At 49.1% G+C, this 20956-nt stretch overlaps 1 protein-coding gene across 3 annotated transcripts; it reads right to left on the bottom strand.

Annotated features, from left to right (window-relative positions):
* Positions 1-6: 6 nt before the first annotated feature.
* Positions 7-18610, bottom strand: LOC145552332 (voltage-dependent L-type calcium channel subunit alpha-1D-like). 3 transcript variants are annotated; one of them, XM_081609457.1, is made up of 24 exons: positions 17923-18609; positions 15692-15942; positions 12484-12584; positions 11659-11764; positions 11147-11286; positions 8698-8852; positions 8473-8625; positions 7574-7770; positions 7394-7497; positions 7162-7313; positions 5682-5753; positions 5468-5549; positions 5200-5226; positions 4972-5132; positions 4670-4895; positions 4390-4597; positions 4201-4321; positions 4002-4077; positions 3878-3926; positions 3753-3813; positions 3168-3270; positions 2110-2239; positions 576-635; positions 7-508 (listed from the first exon to the last, which is right to left on the bottom strand). In XM_081609457.1, exons 1-24 carry the CDS (start codon positions 18128-18130, stop codon positions 383-385), a joined length of 3069 nt encoding a protein of 1022 aa, XP_081465583.1. In that variant the 5' UTR covers positions 18131-18609; the 3' UTR covers positions 7-382. The 3 variants fall into 3 exon arrangements, with proteins under 3 accessions (XP_081465583.1, XP_081465584.1, XP_081465585.1); XM_081609459.1 differs by lacking the exon at positions 2110-2239 and having other exon boundaries at positions 420-508; XM_081609458.1 differs by lacking the exons at positions 11659-11764; positions 12484-12584 and having other exon boundaries at positions 17923-18610.
* Positions 18611-20956: the final 2346 nt, after the last annotated feature.

Below are 20956 nucleotides of genomic sequence, written 5' to 3'. Positions count from 1 at the left end.
AAGATCCTGGAGAGGAGACCCAGTGCTTTCTGACTGTCTGAATTTATTTACACTTCCATAAAAACGACATGCTTCTGCTTGAAACTGAAGATGATTTTCTAAAACTGACCACTAGAAGGCAGCAAAGTTCAGCCAATGTGATTGTTGGTAAGTCTAACCCAGGGGGAGAACTAAAACATGCATGATGACTCTGGAATGGAGTATCAACAGGCGTTGGTGGTCAGCATGGCCTGCGTTCACAGCAGGAGTCCACGGAGACGGAGGGCTGCTCTGCGGTAGGAGGTAAAGAGCTGAGCGGCGAGGCCCTGGAGGAACGAAAGCATCTAGAAAGACGTTTCTGGAGGAGATCAGGCCGGAGTCATGTGTCCTTGGTTAGAGGAAGTTAAGGTTTAAATACTGACTGCAGGAAGAAGGAGACGAGTGAGACGCTGACGACCAGGAGGTCCAGCAGGTTGAACCAGTTCCTGCAGAAGGATCCCTGGTGGAGAAACGCGCCGTGGACCGTCATCTGACAGAAACACACAGGAAGTCACAGGGGAGCTCTGGGCCAAGACTTCCTGCCGACGGACGTTTACCTTCAGCAGAATCTCCACGGTGAAGATGGAGGTGAAGGCGTAGTCAGCGTAACCCAGAATCTACAGACACACAGGAAGTTCAGACTCAGACAGGAAGTACAATCATGGTCAGGAACACATTCCTGTTCAAATCTGCTGCAGGTGAGCTGAGGCCTCAGCCAGCAGGGCAGAACATCAGCCGTCATGGTGAACCTCAGGCTTCTGCCCCGGGATAATGAAATCACTATTTCTTCAGCATGTTTTGGGTATTTTTGAAATCTGCGTTCACTCAGCTGGTCTTGGTGCCAACTGCATGTTCGCTCCTGCTAATTAGCATGGAGTCAGAAATCTGATCCGACCGCATCAGATTTCTGTGTGAACGGTTTACGACCCCATTTTAGCAAAGATGGCCGCCTCCTGGATGGATTTTGGCAAAGATGGCCGCCTCCTGGATGGATTTTGGCAAAGATGGCCGCCTCCTGGATGGATTTTGGTAAAGATGGCCGCCTCCTGGATGGATTTTGGTAAAGATGGCCGCCTCCTGGATGGATTTTGGTAAAGATGGCCGCCTCCTGGATGGATTTTGGTAAAGATGGCCGCCTCCTGGATGGATTTTGGTAAAGATGGCCGCCTCCTGGATGGATTTTGGTAAAGATGGCCGCCTCCTGGATGGATTGTAAAGTTGCTGAGAGCGACGCCACGGTCACCAGATGGTCAGCAGACAGGAAGAAAGCTAACAGCAACGGCACTGTCTGCAGCTTCTGACCCGGTTCTGACCCGGTTCTGTTGGGAGTCGGACCAGGAGTGATGAGGTTGGGTGTGATGCGTTCACTGACTCAGACTGCCTCAGGTGCTTAGATTCACCGCCTGGATTCTCCTTTTTATGACGTAAAAGTCGGACAGAGTGCGACGTTCAGATGGCAGACGGTTTGAAAACCGTCAGATTTGTTTCCACATGCGGAGCAGATCAGATTCATTTCAGTGAAATTTGGGCCGAGCGAAGTGGGTCACAAATCAGAACCTCAAGAAATCTGAGTTCAGAGACGAGCAGAGTCAGGAACAGAGACTGTGTGTGTGTGTGTGTGTGTGTGTGTGTGTGTGTGTGTGTGTGTGTGTGTGTGTGTGTGTGTGTGTGTGTGTGTGTGTAATACCTTGTGGGGACGATTTTCCTGGCACATACTACGTTGTGGGGGGAAACCCTGTTTTTGGGTCAGGGGTCAGAGTTAGGACTAAGGTGTGAACTGAGTTTTGGTTGGCTAGGTTAGGCATGTGATGGTTAGGGTTAGGAAAAGGGTAAAGGTCAGGGTTAGGCTGTAGAAATGAATGGAAGTCAATGGAAAGTCCCCACAAAGATAGCCATGCAAATGTGTGTGTGTGTGCGTGGTAATTTTTCTTTCTCTCATTTCTGCCTCGATGACCCGGTTAATCACTGACCCGGTCCTCCCCTGAAACCTTGTGAAGCCCCGCCCCTCCCGATGCCAACCCAGAGGCTTACTGATGACATCACCTGTGACATCACAGAGCCGGGTGTCAGTGAGGAGGCTGTGGGACTCACGTTGTTCCTGAAGGAGTGCGCTCTGATTGGATCCTCAGCAGCCAATGAGCAGCTGCTGAGGATGATGAAGACGAGGATGAGATTGGTGAAGATGTGGTGATGAATGAGCGTGTGGCAGGCGACACGGATCCTGCGAACAGAAAGATAGAGACAAAAGAGTCAGGTCTTCATGTGGAACCAGAACCAGCTCTGGATTCTGGCATCTGTACGGATCAGATCCAGATAAATAAAAACTAAAGTTTCACCACAAGTAGAACTTTCTGAGGGTTCTGGAAGAACCGACCCGCAGAACCGCAGCACTGATGGTGCTTAATGAGTCGGTTTGTTTTTTCTTGGTCTGGTGGGGTTTGGGTCTCTGACCCGGGTGGATCTGTGACCCACCAGGCCCATTCAGTCGCTTCAATCTAAGGTCAAACTGACGCAGAACAAAAAGTGACCTCTGACCCTCCTGACCTCGGTCTGGGTTCGGTTGAAGTGAACTCTGGTTCTGTTTGCATGTGAACGCCAAGCGGACCAGAGACCGCTCCAACAGCAGGAAGTGAACTACAGCGCAGGGCATTCTGGGTAAATCCAACCAAAGCTAACATGTTAGCCTAGCGCTAGCAGCAGAAATGGCTCCTGGTCTTTAGCCTAGAGAGAAATCCTCCAGCCGCTAAAATCCTCCATCTTGTTTCCATCTGGTGAAGAAGGAAGTTGCTCTCAGTGTCTTCAGAGGTTTTTGTGTCGTTTCCTTCAGTGGTTCTTGGTGCAGCGCCCCCACAGGCCAGGAGGGGAACAGGTTGGTTTGACTCAGAGCAGCTGGAGGAGGAGCAGATGTTCTGGTTCCAGTAGAACCGGGTCTATGAGGTGGAAAAACCTTAGTCCTCTCAACTCTAAGAGTGAACTAAGGTTTACTGACTTATTTACCTTCCAGAAACTCATACATTTAAGTTAAATATAAAAAATGTGCAGGATTTCTTAGGCTTTGAGAGTAGAAGTCAGTTGACACAATGAAAGTGGCTGAAATGGTTTTTAGTGTGTGTGAAGGCCAGTGAATGCTGCGATGCTCACACACTCACGGGTTTGTTTTGCTGAGACAGAAGAAGGCGCTGCCGTCTGGGATGGGAAGAACTTTCTCTTTAGGAGGCGCAAGGTCGGCCATCTTCAGCTGGACGCCTCCATCTGAGGAGGAGAGAGGGCAAACATCTGCTTGGACAAAGAGCTCATTGTACTGACCTGGAGCTACAAGGTCTGCCTGAACCCTGGCGGTTCTGGTCTGCTTTTAGACCTGGGCCGGACCGATGGTTCAACCCTAACCCAACATCTCACCCTGGACCTCCAGAACTCCTTATCCCTGGAACCACTCATTAGTTCCCAGAATCCCTTTCTGGACCGTTCTGGAATATTTGCCCATTTGAACAAACCAACTGTGTCTCCAGAACCTGCAGGAACAGGGGATTCTGGTTCTGGTTCAGATCCTCACTGCCTTTTACTAACAGTTTTGGGTTTTAATTTGGAAAATTCGACTGGACCGCAGACTGAAGCAGAGATTCTGCTCTGGAGAGTCAGATGTTGTCTAACATGGCTGCAGAGAGCAGTTCTGGTTCCTGGTTGGTTCGATGGTTAATGGGTCATTTAGTCAGAACGTTACTGTGAGAACGGACCGTCTTCTCCTTCAGGAAGCTCCTCTTCCTCCTCATACTCTGTGTCTTCATCGATGTCCACCTGAAGAGACAAACGAGTGTTAGAAAAAACCGGGGACACGTCAGAGACCTGGTGACCTGCTGACCTTCACTTCTCCTTCGGCCTCCTCCTCTCCCTCGCCCTCCGTCTTCTTTCTGCAGAAGAGAAAACAGGAGACCATCAGGCGGGATGAAATCCAGGTTTTCCATCTCTATCTCTCCATCACTCACTCTTTCTTCTTGTCATCCCCATCGCCTCCAGCCAGATTGTCCACAGCAATGGCCAAGAAGACATTCAGCAGGATGTCTGATGGCCGATAAGGAGAAGATGCTTGGGGATTTCTGATGGATGGATGAAGACTCAGCTGAACACAGCTCTCCGATACTAAAGCATTTGATTGACCATGTGTTGGTTTGTTGCTATGGATACAGTTGCCACAGATGAAGAGGATGACAAAATAAACGCAGACGATCATCCCTGGGAACACAGGGCCGCCGTACGCCATGATGCCGTCGTACATGACCACATTCCAGTCCTCACCTGTCAGGATCTGACACACAGTCATCATCAGGCACACGCCCCCTCAGCTGGTGACATCACCTGCTGCTGCCATGATACCTGGAAGCAGGTGAGCAGCGCCTGAGGGAAGGCATCAAAAGTGCTCCGCTTGGTCTGTGTCTCATCGAAGTTAAACTTTCCTCCGAACAACTGCATGCCGAGCAGAGCGAAAATGATGAGAAAGAGGAAGAGGAGCAGCAGCAGGGAGGCGATGGATTTCATGGAGTTCAGCAGGGAGGCCACCAGGTTGGACAGAGCCGTCCAATGGCTGAGGAGACACAGGGACACCTTCAGACCAGGAGTTTGGGTCCCACCTGGAGGCCCAGGTGTGACCTCTCACCGTGTGACCTTGAAGATGCGCAGCAGGCGGACGCAGCGCAGCACAGCGATTCCCAATGGAGGCATGATCTCCAGCTCCACCAGGATGGTCTCGATGATCCCACCACACACCACAAAGCAGTCAAAGCGGTTGAAGAAGGCCACGAAGTAATGCGCCAGACCCAAGCTGTACATCTTCAGCAGCATCTCCACCGTGAAGAGAGACAGCAGCACCTTGTTGGCGATGTCTGCAGAGACGGGAAAAGACCGCCAGCATTGGTCAGAGAGAGGCCACCAGGTGGCAGCGCCGAGGCGGGCGCTTACCCTGGACTTGAGTCAGCCAGTCGGGCTGGTTGTAGTGTTCGGAGGCGCTGAGTGAAGTGTTCAGAAAGACCAGCAGGAGGACCAGCCAATAGAACGTCACCGATTTGACAGCGGTGCGACAGTTCCTGCGACAGACTCGGTTCCAGCGACGCAACGTCCGGCTGAGACAGAAAGAAGCCTTCAGCAACTGGTCGGCTGAAAATATGATTTTATTCTGCAGGAACTCACCAGCAGCTGATCTTCATCACAGAAGCACTGGAACACAACAGACTACGGTCAATTTACTGCCTGCCGGTGGAGCTGGATGATCAGGTCTTCTGGTCAGTGGTGGTTACTGCCAACTAACTAGCTAGCTCTGCTAACTCTAGGTCACTAATTATGAACATTAGTTCCACTAATGCTAAAGCGTTATACCGATATGGCCTTTAGTGGAAGCTAATGTTAGTAAAGTCTTGATTAAACTCTAAAAGTGCCAGAGAAAATGGAAGAAGGTTACCAGCAGGCTTGACAGCAGTTGGCGTGTTCTTCATCGATGTTCTCCGTGTTCTCTGAAGCCGTCTCACTCGCTGGAAGACTCGCTAGCAGCCAGAGACGGAAAGCATTAAGGTTTATTGTCCTCCATCGGTGTGTGACTCTTAGTGTCCACCATCCACTGTGGACCATTGTCTTGTCAGAGACATTCTGGACCTTTTCATCTGAAACTGACTCACCATGAGTGTCGTTGGAATGACTGAACCAGCCAAACTTCCTCTTCTTGTCGGACAGATCCCCCAGGGACGGCCCTGAGACACAGGAAGAGACAGAGTCACTGCAGATCACCCTGCAGAGGCTGGACCAGTTCGCTTATTCTCAGGTTGGGCTCCCTAGAATAAGCGATAAATTCTCGATAAGAATTTGCGATAAATGGGGAGCTTGAAGGTGTCTCATGGTAAATGGACTGGACTTATATAGCGCTTTATCCAATCATTTTGACCACTCAAAGCGCTTTACACTAGAGTCACATTCACACTCACAAACACTCACACATTTATACACTTTGGGGTTTAGTGCCTTGCCCAGGGGCACATCGACACATGGCAGGAGGAAGCTGGAATCGAACCTACAACCTTCCGATCACAAGACGACTACTCTACCCACAGAGCCACAGTCGCCCACACAGTCTGGTGGTGAAGAAGGAGGTGAGCCAGGAAGCAAAGCCTCCCGTTGATGATCCAGAAGGATTGACAAGCAGCTGAAACGCGTTTCCTCTACAGCAGGCATCCTCTCCTCCAGGCCTTCAGGGCCAGAATCCTGCAACGCTTAGGTACATCTCTGCTTCAACTCACGGGTCAGATAATGACGGCGTTAGGGGGACTCTGGAGAACTGGACCAAACACTAAGGAGGTGATTCAGCCATTTGGGTCAGGTGTTTTGGACCAGACAGATCTAACAGGTACAGAACAGCAGGACTGCACTTGAAGACTCCTGATCCACAGGGAAGACGGGCTCTTCCATTACAGGTCAGGAGAAGAGGTCCATCATGGAAGATGATGGACAGATGGACGGAGAATGATCCAACCAGAGCCTTCTCGCCATCCGTTACTGAGAGCTACATGTTTCTGAAGGTTCCAGAGAGAAGATGTACAGAAGTCTAGCTGTTTTAGGCGTGAGCATGTTGCTCATCAGAACCATGATAAGAACCTGAAGGTTGAGGACATCAACAAGCCATCAGAGTCTGATCCTCTCAGAAAGCAGCAGTTTTGGATGTGGACCTTGAAGGAGACCTTCAGTGTTTGTGCTTCTTGACTGTCCAGTCTGACCCGTCGTCGTTCACCATTCCCCTCTCTGGAGAGATCCATAGATAATCTACTGATGCCAAAGTGGACCTGAGGACGGCAGTATGGTTGTCCTGTGCGGACATAATTTTTTGACATTCGACTCCAGAAGGCACATCTGACCGCTTCAGCTGTGTTCTTGATGTTCTGATTGATCTGGATCTCTTTGTGGCCCGACTAATGCTCAGCCCAGTCATGTGACCAATGGTAAGCCATGTCACATGACCTGATTCTGCAGCTCTCTCCTTTGATCCAGAGAAAATCCTTAATCTGAGCTGATATGGAGTGCTGGGCTGAGTCTGGATTATCTCTCTCTGAACACCAAACTGTTGAACTGAAGGATGAAAACACCGACTCACTACAGAGTGTGACTTACGTGGGTTACCGTCCTCGTCCAGTTCATCCATGTCCTCCGCCTGAGTGATCCAGTCCATGTATCCACACAGATCCTCCTCCATCTGCTGCTTCTCCCGGAGCTTCTGGAAGTCTCCCCGGGCTTTGGCCTTCTCCCTCTCCTTACTGAACTCTCTGAAACATTAAACGCCTTTCATTTAGAGGTGACTTCTGGCCCGGTCCTACCTTCAGAACCTTCTGGGAGTTGAACTGACCCGCTGAGGACTCCCAAAACCAGATTCAGAACAAAGAACGATCCAAAAATCACTAGACTGACAAAATATACCCAGGGCAGCTCAAAGCCAATGGCGTCGTTCATCTGCAGAGAGAGAGCAGGAGAAGGATGAGGAGACACAACTCTGGGTACGGGAGGACAACTGGAGGTGAATCCTCACCCAGTACAGCACATCGGTCCATCCCTCCATGGTGATGCACTGAAATACTGTTAACATGGCAAAGAAGAAATTATCGAAGTTGGTGATTCCGCCATTGGGACCGTCCCACCGGCCCCGACACTCAGTGCCGTTCACGGTGCACTGGCGGCCATGTCCGGCGAACGCACACGGCACCGGCTCGTCCTCCACGTAGTTATCTGGAGACAAGAAGGACAATCAGTAGAAGTAAACTCACTGAGGAGACAAGAAGATGACGAGGCCATAGCCAACAAAGACAACACCCTAAAGAGATGACCGCCTGGGCGAGACAACTGACAGTAAATCAGCAAATATCAGGGTTTGACAATTGAATGCTTGTTCATTGAAAATAAAATGAACCCTTCTTTAACTGCAGATAAGGTATTGTCTAAGAGTGAAGACTCGGCCAGAAGCCCGCAGTGTTAGTCATGATCAGATGTATGGAGGATGTTTGGGAGTTTTGTGGTTTATTATTCCAGTGGTTGCTTCAGCGCCCCGAACCTTCCTGAATCAGGAGGCTTGTAGAATCAACATGGGAGTGTCAACCTGTAGGGTCTGCTGACTGTTCATTCTGCTGCAGCTTCCAAAGCCACCACAGGTTCCGTCCTCGCATGAAAATCCCTGCACTCAGGGTGAAGGGATCTTCAGATAAACATGTTTGGTGTTTTATTTCTTTGTTTTGGGCTCAACTGGTCGAACCAAATCTGCTAAAGGCCTCAAAGAGAGACGAACCAGAAGGGAGTCGCTCTTCATCCTTTCAGCAGCTGAACATTTAGGAACGATCTCCCAGACAAACCGAGTGAAAGTGTCTTCATGATTCTCTCTGGACCTCGTGGGGAGTGAGTGATTACAGGTGTGGCCAGTCCATTTGTGTACAGCACCTGCCCCGATGTAATAGCAGGTCCTGTGCATTCGTCCAATGAAGAGTTCCAAGCCAATGATGGCATAGATGATGATGACGAAGAGAACCAATAGAGCGATGTGTAGCAGAGGAACCATTGCCTTCATGATGGAGTTCAGGACGATCTGCAGACCTGAAGAACACAGAGAACTGAAGACATGTTGGACACACATTGTCCAGTCAGGTCACTGTCCAGGAAACTCACTGGGAACTCCAGAGACCAGCCTGAGGGGTCGCAGCACCCTGAAGGCTCTCAGAGCTTTGACGTCCAGGCCTCCCGGCTTCCCTGGCATGTGGTGAGTGGTTGCCTGCTCACCACTTGACTTATGAGTCATCGTCTCCAGGACGACACTGAATAACCTGCACAGAAAAAGAAACGGGAAACATCAGTTACATGTTGTGCTTCTGAAGGTGTGGCTTCTAGGAAGGAGGAGTCGGCATCCCCAGGAGATTCCTCCAGATGTCTCACTGTTCAGGTTTGCATCCAGTTGATATGTTGGTTTCTGATGAATGTCTGATCCCTGAGGTCTGAGTAAACTGAAACTACCCACCATGTGACCCTCCATCAACTGCTGACCTGGTAAAAACCAGCCCCCTTCTCTTCACTCTGCTCCGTCCAGAGGGTCTGGATGGATATTGAGAAATGTTTGTTTTCTGGAGGTGTAAACTCTGTCGAAGTTCAAAAAGGTTGTCTCTGGTTTCACTCAATCACTGGCCATGACGTATGTCATGCTAACCCTGTGGGGAGTAAGGTGACTACATCTTTGCCAGCAATAAAATGCTTAAATCATTCCTCTTTAATTGCTAGACCAGGCGAGTCGAATGTAGTTGCGCAGAAAGACGATGGAAAGGCTAAGAAGTCACAGGTCCAGGAGGGAAACCCAAACGTTCTCTCTGCAGCTCACCCTGCAGGATCCCAACGCTTTCCTGGATAACAAGGATAACCAGCCCCATCTTGGAGTTTTACATCCTCACCCATTGGGAAGGACCAGGAAAACCTCCAACTGGAGGCGTCCAGATGATCAGATGGAGCTGGAACCCTGTAGAGCAGCAGCAGCAACTCTACAGAGGAGACTCCTTCCAGGTGCTTGTGTTTTGGTTCTGGTTCTTTTAGTCCTGGTAGGCATCTCAGGACCATAGATGAAGCAGTGAACCCTTTTAGCTTGCCACCACAGATCCACTGAGACCTCCTCATCCAGGCGCAGCAGTTTACGTCCAGTCAGTCTCCTGACTGGACGTAAACCGTTGGGTGGACGACCAATGAACAACATCTCCTGCAGAATAGCATGAAGCAAACTCCAGAAGGTCCATTGCTGTCTCTGATGCAGTGAAGTGGAGCAAAGCATCCCCAGGCAGAGTTACCATGACAACAGGCTTCGTCATCACCAGCATCATCATTGTCATGTCTCGTCCTGCAGTGAGGACAGAGGATGAAGCTCCAGGTCTGCAGGACTCAGAGCTCCATCACTTCAGCGTCAGGATGGATGGATGGATGGATGGATGGATGGATGGATGGATGGATGGATGGATGGATGGATGGATGGAGGGAGAACATCATCTTTCAAGTCTGGACATGGAATCTCTGTTACAACCTCGGCAGCCATTGTTCAAAATGGAAATAATGTTTGCACTAAAATGGACAATAGCTTTTATCAGTAGTAGGCACAGCTGACAAAAAGGTTTTACCCAATAATTATTAATTCACTAAACAAGAATCTCTTAGCTGTGCTAACGCTAAACCGCTACACCTACAAACATTACCAGAAGCTAATCTCATCTTCTTCTCCTTCCCGTTGATGACTGGTGTGAGACTCGTGAACAGCAAATTCCCCGTTTCTGATTCTGCTGCATTTTATTACTTTATGATCAAAGTGGAAAACATGACTTGATATAAAGTTAATCCATTAATCCAAGTCATGAAAATGGGGAATATCTGATGGCAGTAGCTGGTTAAGCTCTCCAGCAGTCCTTAAAGGGGTCGCTCTGACCTCATGTGCACTTTTACAAGATTTTCATTTTTTGTGGTTCTGGGAACTGACGGTCTGACGGGACACCCCTATGTCTTCCCTGTTGTCTAACCGTGACATCTGGCTCAGGCTTCCTGAGCACCGAGCTACGACTACGGCAGAGTTAGAAGGCTTCAAAACGACAGCCATCTTAAAAGTTTCTGTTATCTTGAAATTAAAATGGCTGATGGGAAATCTGGAAAACAGTCAGTCTGAGTCTAAGCATGGTGACGTTCATGCTTGCATCCACACTTCAAAGATGTTTGCAGTAACATGCTGCACCATGACGGTGGCTGCTCTATAGGGTTCTGAAGAACTTCTGAGGCCAGAACCAGAACCACTGCAGTTACTCTGACATCCTAAACTCAGGTGTGTGCTCTGGGCTTTCCTCAGAGGACCGCTGGAGGAACAACGACCCCCAGCTGGCCTGGGAACCAACGCTTTGGGAGGAACTGGCCCCAGCGGCTGGAGAGAGGGAAGTCTGGGTCTCCAGGCTGCTGATGGATTTTATTCATAAAATCATTGAAAACTATGAATCACTTCACTTCAGATATATAAACTGCTGAAATAAAGCGGGTCAGAACCTGGGACTCACACACAGAAGGATTGAAAGACCTACAGAGACGTCCAGGTCTTCTGTGTTCCTACCCAACAATGACGATGACGAAGTCCAGTAGGTTCCAGCCGTTACGGATGTAGGAGCTGGGGTGCATCACCAGACCGTAGGCCAGGATCTTCAGGAAGGTCTCTATGGTGAAGATTATGAGGAAGACGTACTCCACTTGCTCCTGAAACACAGAACAAGGTCCGTCAGAACTGGACAGCAGAACACGTGATGGGTTCTGGTGACAGCAGAACATGGACTGGATGATGTCAGTAAAATGTTCAAGTCCGTTGGGTGGACGACCAATGAACAACATCTCCTGAGTTCAGCTGAGAGCGAGGCGCAGCCATCACTCCAACGGGAAGTGACTGAGTGAACAACGGGCTCGGTCTGTAGACGGAGGAGGACGCTGAGAGCAGAGAGAGCCGGAGCAGCAGAACAGAAAGTCCTCAGAGCCGATCACAGATCTGTCAATCATCCGCTGCTCCGGCATTTATCCTGCACCGCTGCCTCCACAGCCCCGGGTTCTCATTCTGGAGGTCAGGCCTTCTCTCACCAGGTCATGGTTGGTGGAGTTGGAGTCGTCTTCAGGAAATGGTTTGGAAACTCCCAGAGCCACGCAGTTAGCAAAGATGGCTAACAGGATGAAGATATCGAACGGTCTGAGAAACGAGTTCAGGAAGTTCTGAAGCCACCAGAGGAACTGCCTGATCCTACATCTGATCTGCAGCTTCCTGTCCAGCCAGGAGCCTTTAATTTCTGCCTCCCGCTGCTGGAGGACTTCCTGGTTTCTGTCCAATCACAGAGCAGATTCTTCAGCTCAGCATGGTTCTGGAGACTCTGGACCTGGAGGTTCTGATGACTCCCACAGAAAACAATAGCTGTGTTTCCATCAGTGTTTTTTATTCGCATTTTGAAGCATCACATTAAAGATGGTTGATGGAAACAGCAAAACTCAAACGTTTTGCAGTTGCTTGAAGTGGATTTTGGGTTTTCTGAAGAAGAGTTAATTAATGGGAGACGAGCCTTTTGCTGTTACTACAGCTGTGTGTACGTCCACATCTAACCAAATTATGCTAATTCACAATTAGCATAACATCTAACCAAATTATGCTAATTCACAATTAGCATAAGGAGATGGAAACACTGCTAATTCGCATTTTCTCTATTTGTGATGTTTTAAATGTTTGCTCAGATTTGCATGAAAATTGGGTGAAAACATCTCTGTAGAACCAGAACCACTTGCATGTGATGAGACCAGAGGGTTCTGATGCCAACAGAACCAGAATGACGTCAGGTTCAAACTGGGATTATAAAACAACGTGTAACCATGGTTACACAGTATTCATAATGTCCTGGCAGCTGATTGGCTGAAGGATACTTCCACTCGACAATGTGAAGTGCGGCGCGTCGGATCGGGTTGTTGAGCTTCAGACAGAACAACGCTCTGGGGGCCCGCTGGACCTGGTTGCTGCCCTGCACCTGAGGAGGAAGGTGACATCATCACTGACATCATCAGTTTCTATGGTAATGTATCCGGTGCAGGGTGAAGAGCCAGCACATCCTCCCAATGAGAAGGTTTTTCAGAACAAAACGGATCGGTTCTTCAGATGTTATAGAACAGGGGTCCCCAAACTACGGCCCGCGGGCCGGATCCGGCCCGCCTCCACATTTGGTCCGGCCCCCTGAACAATACCAAAGCATTCAGATTTTTTTTCATTTACCGTATTTTACGGACTATAAGCCGCTTATATGTGAATTTGTCTTCAACCACCAGGGGGTGCTTTAGCAGGAAGTGAATCATTGGGAGTCTGGTTACTTGCCGCCAACACTGAGGCCACAAGCAGCAAAATGAGTCAGAAACAGATCAGATGTCTTTGGAAAGTTTCTCTGCAAATGGGAAAAGGCCCAGAGAAGAGACAGGAGAATGGATTCATCCCGGACCGGTAGGTGAGTCCCACATTACAAGCCGCTCTGCGTAACATGCGGCGACCGGCTGCTAATGAGGCAATGAAGCTTCAAGCTGCTTCGCCACGTAGAGACCAAGCAGGCTGTGGATATAAGCAACACTTCAGGTGTCATTGTCTCTCATCACTCCCAGATGAACCGTCTGGTTGCAGAGAAACAAGCTCAGGGCTCCGTTAGTCATTATCATGAGTTAAAATTTTCACTAAAGTAAAATGTTCGTTTTTGTGGCGCATCTGTATCTTATTTTGAAGGGATATGTAAACGTTACCATAGCGACCAGAGTCAGAGCGTTTGGATCGAGAGGAGATGAGTAGAGCTTGTGAGTCTTAAATCTGGTTTAGAGAGAAAGATTAAAGAATGTCGGCCGATTCTCCAAACCTCTGTGACCACAGAGCTGATAAAGTCCAACAGGTTCGATCAGTTCGTGTGTCCAAGGCAGGAGGAGCAACACGACCCGATTCCAGTCAGAACATCCCGATTCCAGAGGATAATCCAGGAAAACCCCAACATAGCAGGAAATTAGAATAACCAACACGGATGACGATGTAGAAGCAGTAGTGATAGTTTGTGGAGTCATTTTAGAGATAAAAGACGTAACAAAAAGAAAAGGAGGTGGATGAAAGACGACGGAGCAGCTGCTCTATTTGCTGCTCTATGATTTGGAGGTGAATGTTTTTTCATAGTTAACATTTTTAACTGAATAAACATAATAATGACCTTTAGATTTAATAATAAACATTTCCACATATCATCTCCGATATGTCAGCTGTTTGGGATTCCCCTCTGCTCTGACGTCACCGCGCTTTCTGATTGGCTACCGTCACATTCAGCAGGTTGTTCTCGTTCCCAGTCAGGAAAAACCCACAGGATGAGATAAAAGGGCCAAGACAACCAAATAGGGAATATTCAGGATTTAGCGGGAACACCAACATGCAGAAGCCTCACCTGACCGTTCATCCCCCCCCGGTCCGCGGTAATAAACAGGTTGGGGCCACTGACTGGTTTAGCTGATGCTAGTAGCAACACGAAGGATCAGCACTTTTACAGTTACCGTTCGGAAACTACCGTAATCAGTTCAGTTAAATCTTGGCACCTTTTTCTTTTTCAACGTAATAAATGTGATATTCAGTCGACCTGTTATGACTCAGATGTTGGCTGTTCGCCCCTCTGCTGCTGCTGCATGGTGTGGAAAACCTGGAGCGGCAGAGATATCTGGGCTTAGATGTTTACTGGTTTAAAATAAAACTTTGGGGTTGTGGCTCATAGTTGGGAAAATACGGACTATAATCCTTCCTGGATTTGTCCTGTGAAGAACCCGGAGAGGATTATTTGATTGTGTTTTCTGGAAAACAATATATTTCTACATTTAGGCTCTCCTGCTATCGTCACACTTTTTCTGTTACAAACTGACTCCGGCCCCCAGCAGAGAAGGGAAACGTTACGTGGCCCTCAGGAAAAGGTTTGAGGACCCCTGGTGTAGAAGAACCGATTATCGTGGCCTCTGGGGCCACAGAATGTTGACAAGTTTCATATGTTCATAAAAATACAACTGACTTCAGTGTGACCACCAGATCTCTGGTTCTCATTTCATCCCATCATCATCGGGTCAGAAGAACCAGAACCTCTTGATGTCAGCAGAACACCGGCATGGGGTTTTGGTCAGGAAAGTGACTGAAACAACGCTGAAGATTTTATCGTTTCTCCAAATGAAGGACAGGTTTATCATTTCATATCTCAACTTCTCCATGGCATGTTTTCACTTCATGTTAGTGTGTTCTAAACTGAGGTTAGCGTGTTCTAAGCTGGTGTTAGCGTGTTCTAAACTGATGTTAGCATGTTCTAAGCTGAGGTTAGCGTGTTCTAAGTTGAGGTTAGCGTGTTCTAAACTGGTGTTAGCGTGTTCTAAACTGGTGTTAGCGTGTTCTAAGCTGATGTTAGCGTGTTCTAAACTGATGTTAGCGTGTTCTAAGCTGAGGTTAGCGTGTTCTAAGTTGAGGTTAGCGTGTTCTAAACTGGTGTTAGCGTGTTCTAAACTGGTGTTAGCGTGTTCTAAGCTGATGTTAGCGTGTTCTAAACTGAGGTTAGCGTGTTCTAAGTTGAGGTTAGCGTGTTCTAAGCTGAAGTTAACGTGTTCTAAGCTGAAGTTAGCGTGTTCTAAACTGATGTTAGCGTGTTCTAAACTGAAGTTAGCGTGTTCTAAGCTGAAGTTAGCGTGTTCTAAGCTGATGTTAGCGTGTTCTAAGCCGAAGTTAGCGTGTTCTAAGCTGATGTTAGCGTGTTCTAAGCTGAAGTTAGCGTGTTCTAAGCTGAAGTTAGCGTGTTCTAAGCTGATGTTAGCGTGTTCTAAGCTGATGTTAGCGTGTTCTAAGCTGATGTTAGCGTGTTCTAAGCTGAAGTTAGCGTGTTCTAAGCTGAAGTTAGCGTGTTCTAAGCTGATGTTAGCGTGTTCTAAGCTGATGTTAGCGTGTTCTAAGCTGATGTTAGCGTGTTCTAAGCTGATGTTAGCGTGTTCTAAGCTGATGTTAGCGTGTTCTAAGCTGATGTTAGCGTGTTCTAAGCTGATGTTAGCGTGTTCTAAGCTGAAGTTAGCGTGTTCTAAGCTGATGTTAGCGTGTTCTCACTTGTTTCTTGGCGTGTTGTCCTCTTCTTCTCTGCGTTCCAGTGGAGCTCGTGGTGGAGTGAAGCGTGTCGGTTCTCGTCATCCTCACTCCGCCTTCATCTCCTCCATCCAGCTCTTCATCCCACTCTGCATCCTTTTCCTCTTCCTCGTCTCTTCCTCCTCCACTTCCTCCCCCTCCATCCGCCTCCCCGCCCTCCTCCTCTCCCCCCTCCCCTCCATCCACCGGCGTGGCGTAGCCGTTGCGAGCGCCACCTGCAGACACAGAGTGGAACCAGCAGCTGATTGATCCGATCTGGGTTTCCGGCCCCAACATGAAGCCGTTTCTAAATGGTTCCCAGTTTGGGTTCAGACTCTGAGGAACTGGGCTCAGAACCAGAATCTCGGCTGGTCCTCGGTCCAGTTTGGTTCTATGGTTCTGGATGTTGGGTTGAAACCCAACAGCTCCATGGATCCGGTCCAGATCAGCTTCAGGTGAATCATTTAGGGTTCTGAAGGCGGAACGTCGGTTCTGCTGGTTCTGACCCGACAGCAGAACCGAAAGATGTTCTGTCCTCTTTGTCCTCCTGCAAGGTCAGACAGGAGGAGGAGGAGGAGGAGGAGGAAGAGGAGGAGGAGGAGGAAGAGGTGAGGAGGAAGAAGAGGAGGAGGTGAGGAGGAGAAGGAAGAAGAGGAGGAGGAAGAGGAAGAGGAGGAGGAGGTGAGGAAGAGGAGGAAGAAGAGGAGGAGGAGGAAGAGGAAGAGGTGAGGAGGAAGAAGAGGAGATGAGGAAGAGGAGGTGAGGAGGAAGAGGAGGAGGATGAGGAAGAAGAGGAGGAGGAAGAGGAGAGGTGTGTGGAACAGCTGTGACCTAGATCTGTGTCCACGGCGGATCTAGGTCGTGATTTCTGTGTAAAATCCTGAGGACACACACACATGTTCAGGCTGGCTTTCTATCGCTATGGGGACCATCACGGCGCCCCCTGCAGGCTGAGTGGAGCATCGCTCTGGAAGAGGTTCTGTCTGGAGTCGCTCCCAGGATTTCCCACAATGCTTTGCTGCCAACCAGCCGGAGGAAGCCTGGGAAACGACTCTCAGTCCGGTTCTGGTTCTGATGGACCGGATCTGGACCTGGAGTCCGGCTCTGAGCCGGAAACTTTGCTGCATGAAAAGTTCTGATTAGTGACCCAAACAGTCACATCAGAGTGAACCGGGCCAGAACCAGAACCACTGAGCAGACTCTGAATGGCCAGAACCTGAGGCCGCTTCCTCAACCCGATCAAAAGCTCCTCCAGAACCTCTGGCCCGGTTTGATTAACTCAGAACAATGGAGGGATTAACTGCTGCGGCGCTGATCCGATCACACCGGTTTCCATGGCAACACCAGATGAGGAGAGGACAGCATCCAGAGACGGGACCAAACGAGTCCGTCTGACCCGGTACCATCCCCGGTACCACACCCTGCTCTGAGGTTCTGGTCCAGGAAGTTCTCCTTCCAGAACCGCCTGGAGCCCTGAGAGGAGGAAGGAACCAGAGCTGAAAGCCTTCAGAACCAAGTTCTGACCCGGTTCTCCTGAGCCCGACCGCCCCTGTGACGACTGTCCTCTGATCCGGACGGTTCTCCTTCTGACGGGCCGGTCCAAAGGGAACCAGCAGAGAGCAGAACCACTCGCAGGTCCAGAAGAACCTGAGCATCTGGATCCCTGTGGTTCTGATGGAAGAGCTGAAGGCAACCGGACCGGGTTCAGGTCGGGTCCAGACTTTAGGAGCCTGGAGACACGGAGCAACTTCAAACGCTTCTGATCCAGAACCCGTCCTCCAGAACCCGTCCTCCAGAACCCGTCCTCTTCAGAACCCGTCCCCTCCAGAACCTGTGATCTCCAGAACCCGTCCTCTCCAGAACCCGTCCTCTAGAACCCGTCCTCTTCAGAACCCGTCCCCTCCAGAACCTGTGATCTCCAGAACCCGTCCCCTCCAGAACCTGTCCCCTCTTCCAGAACCCGTCCTCCAGAACCCGTCCTCTCCAGAACCCGTCCTCTAGAACCCGTCCTCTTCAGAACCCGTCCCCTCCAGAACCTGTGATCTCCAGAACCCGTCCTCTTCCAGAACCCGTCCTCCAGAACCCGTCCTCCAGAACCCGTGATCTCCAGAACCCATCCCCTCCAGAACCCATCCCCTCCAGAACCCGTCCTCTTCAGAACCCGTCCCCTCCAGAACCCGTCCCCTCTTCCAGAACCCGTCCCCTCCAGAACTTACCTCTGCTGTTCTCCTCGTACATCTCGCTGCTCTTCGTCACTGGCGGACCATCGTCATCCTCCTGGACCCGGCGGTCCTGTGATGTCCCGGCAGGACGATCGGATCGGGCCGCAGCAGCGTCTGTAATCCGGCTCGGCTCCCGAACGGAGATTAGAGGCACAGAGGGGGAGGGGGAGGAGAAGGGGGGCCTTAAAGGGACAGCGCCCATAAAAGTTTAGGCTCTGATGATGAAGGATCATCATCATCATCACCATGAGAACAAGATGGACGCCTTCCTTCCAGAGCCAGAGGAACCCAGACTGTGTTCCCACAGCATGATACCTCCTCCACCATGCCTGGCCTCTGACAGGCAGCAGGGATTCGAACCAACAACCCCCAGGACAGACTCACACTGAACCACCGCTCTGCTGCCTGTTGGCATGGAAACGGGATCAGCTTCTGGGGTCGACCCAAAGCTGCTGGTTCTGGTTCTGGAGCAAAGAGACGCTGTGTGTGTGTGAGTGTGTGTTTTAGTGTGTGTGTGTGTGTTAGTGAGTGTGTGTGTGTGTTAGTGTGTGTGTGTTAGTGTGTGTTAGTGAGTGTTAGTGTGTGTGTGTGTTAGTGTGTGTGTTAGTGTGTGTGTGTGTTAGTGTGCGTTAGTGTGTGTTAGTGTGTGTGTTAGTGTGTGTTAGTGTGTGTGTTAGTGTGTGTGTGTGTTAGTGTGCGTTAGTGTGTGTGTGTTAGTGTGCGTTAGTGTGTGTTAGTGTGTGTGTGTTAGTGTGCGTTAGTGTGTGTTAGTGTGTGTGTGTGTTAGTGTGTGTGTGTGTGTGTGTGTGTGTGTGTGTGTGTGTGAGTGTGTGTGAGTGTGTGTGTTAGTGTGTGTGAGTGTGTGTGTTAGTGGTGTGTGTGTGTGTTAGTGTGCGTTAGTGTGTGTTAGTGTGTGTTAGTGTGTGTGTAGTGTGTGTGTGTGTTAGTGTGCGTTAGTGTGTGTTAGTGTGTGTGTTAGTGTGCGTTAGTGTGTGTTAGTGTGTGTGTGTGTTAGTGTGTGTGTTAGTGTGTGTGTGTGTTAGTGTGCGTTAGTGTGTGTTAGTGTGTGTGTTAGTGTGTGTTAGTGTGTGTGTTAGTGTGTGTGTGTGTTAGTGTGCGTTAGTGTGTGTTAGTGTGTGTGTTAGTGTGTGTTAGTGTGCGTTAGTGTGTGTGTGCGTTAGTGTGTGTGTTAGTGTGTGCGTTAGTGTGTGTGTGTGTGTTAGTGTGCGTTAGTGTGTGTTAGTGTGTGTGTGTTAGTGTGTGTTAGTGTGTGTGTGTTAGTGTGTGTTAGTGTGTGTGTGTGTTAGTGTGTGTGTGTGTGTGTTAGTGTGTGTGTTAGTGTGTGTGTGTGTTAGTGTGTGTTAGTGTGTGTGTGTTAGTGTGTGTTAGTGTGTGTGTGTGTTAGTGTGTGTGTGTTAGTGTGTGTTAGTGTGTGTGTTAGTGTGTGTGTGTGTGTGTTAGTGTGTGTGTGTTAGTGTGTGTGTGTTAGTGTGTGTTAGTGTGTGTGTGTTAGTGTGTGTTAGTGTGTGTGTGTTAGTGTGTGTTAGTGTGTGTGTGTTAGTGTGTGTGTGAGTGTGTTAGTGTGTGTTAGTGTGTGTGTGTTAGTGTGTGTTAGTGTGTGTGTGTGTTAGTGTGTGTGTGAGTGTGTTAGTGTGCGTTAGTGTGTGTGTGTTAGTGTGTGTTAGTGTGTGTGTTAGTGTGTGTGTGAGTGTGTTAGTGTGTGTGTGTTAGTGTGTGTGTGTTAGTGTGTGTTAGTGTGTGTGTGTGTTAGTGTGTGTGTGAGTGTGTTAGTGTGCGTTAGTGTGTGTGTTAGTGTGTGTGTGAGTGTGTTAGTGTGCGTTAGTGTGTGTGTGTTAGTGTGTGTTAGTGTGTGTGTTAGTGTGTGTGTGAGTGTGTTAGTGTGTGTGTGTTAGTGTGTGTGTGTTAGTGTGTGTGTGAGTGTGTTAGTGTGTGTGTGTTAGTGTGTGTGTTAGTGTGTGTGTGTTAGTGTGTGTGTGTGTTAGTGTGCGTTAGTGTGTGTGTGTGTTAGTGTGTGTTAGTGTGCGTTAGTGTGTGTGTGTGTTAGTGTGTGTTAGTGTGTGTTAGTGTGCGTTAGTGTGTGTGTGTGTTAGTGTGTGTTAGTGTGTGTTAGTGTGTGTTAGTGTGTGTTAGTGTGTGTTAGTGTGTGTTAGTGTGTGTTAGTGTGCGTTAGTGTGTGTGTGTGTTAGTGTGTGTTAGTGTGTGTTAGTGTGCGTTAGTGTGTGTGTGTGTTAGTGTGTGTTAGTGCGTTAGTGTGTGTTAGTGTGCGTTAGTGTGTGTGTGTGTTAGTGTGTGAGTGTGTTAGTGTGTGCGTTAGTGTGTGAGTGTGTTAGTGTGTGTGTTAGTGTGTGAGTGTGTTAGTGTGTGTGTGTTAGTGTGTGTTAGTGTGTGTGTGTTAGTGTGTGTTAGTGTGTGTGTGTTAGTGTGTGTTAGTGTGTGTGTGTTAGTGTGCGTTAGTGTGCGTTAGTGTGTGTGTGTGTTAGTGTGTGTGTGAGTGTGTTAGTGTGTGTGTTAGTGTGTGTGTGTGTTAGTGTGCGTTAGTGTGTGTGTGAGTGTGTTAGTGTGTGTGTGTTAGTGTGTGCGTTAGTGTGTGTTAGTGTGCGTTAGTGTGCGTGTGTGTTAGTGTGTGTTAGTGTGTGCGTTAGTGTGTGTTAGTGTGTGTGTGTTAGTGTGCGTTAGTGTGTGTGTGTGTTAGTGTGTGTGTTAGTGTGTGTGTGTGTTAGTGTGCGTTAGTGTGTGTGTGTTAGTGTGCGTTAGTGTGTGTTAGTGTGTGTGTGTTAGTGTGCGTTAGTGTGTGTTAGTGTGTGTGTGTGTTAGTGTGTGTGTGTGTTAGTGTGCGTTAGTGTGTGTTAGTGTGTGTGTTAGTGTGTGTTAGTGTGTGTAGTGTGTGTGTGTGTTAGTGTGCGTTAGTGTGTGTTAGTGTGTGTGTTAGTGTGTGTTAGTGTGTGTGTGTTAGTGTGCGTTAGTGTGTGTTAGTGTGTGTGTGTGTTAGTGTGTGTGTTAGTGTGTG

This window comes from Poecilia reticulata, chromosome 7, assembly GCF_904066995.2.
Source record: "Poecilia reticulata chromosome 7, P_reticulata-male-v2, whole genome shotgun sequence".
In the NCBI taxonomy this organism is placed as follows: domain Eukaryota; kingdom Metazoa; phylum Chordata; class Actinopteri; order Cyprinodontiformes; family Poeciliidae; genus Poecilia; species Poecilia reticulata.
Note: the sequence above shows the minus strand (reverse complement) of the source record. Positions and strands in the feature narration are given on the sequence as shown.

Excerpts from the sequence above, each read along its gene's own strand:
- LOC145552332 (XM_081609457.1), bottom strand. The coding sequence starts at position 18,130 with ATGGGCGCTGTCCCTTTAAGGCCCCCCTTCTCCTCCCCCTCCCCCTCT. Across the intron at positions 11,287-11,658 it reads ACTCCACCAACCATGACCTG|GAGCAAGTGGAGTACGTCTT; the intron begins GTGAGAGAAGGC and ends TCTGTGTTTCAG. Across the intron at positions 3,271-3,752 it reads GCTTCCTGAAGGAGAAGACG|ATGGAGGCGTCCAGCTGAAG; the intron begins GTCCGTTCTCAC and ends TCTCCTCCTCAG.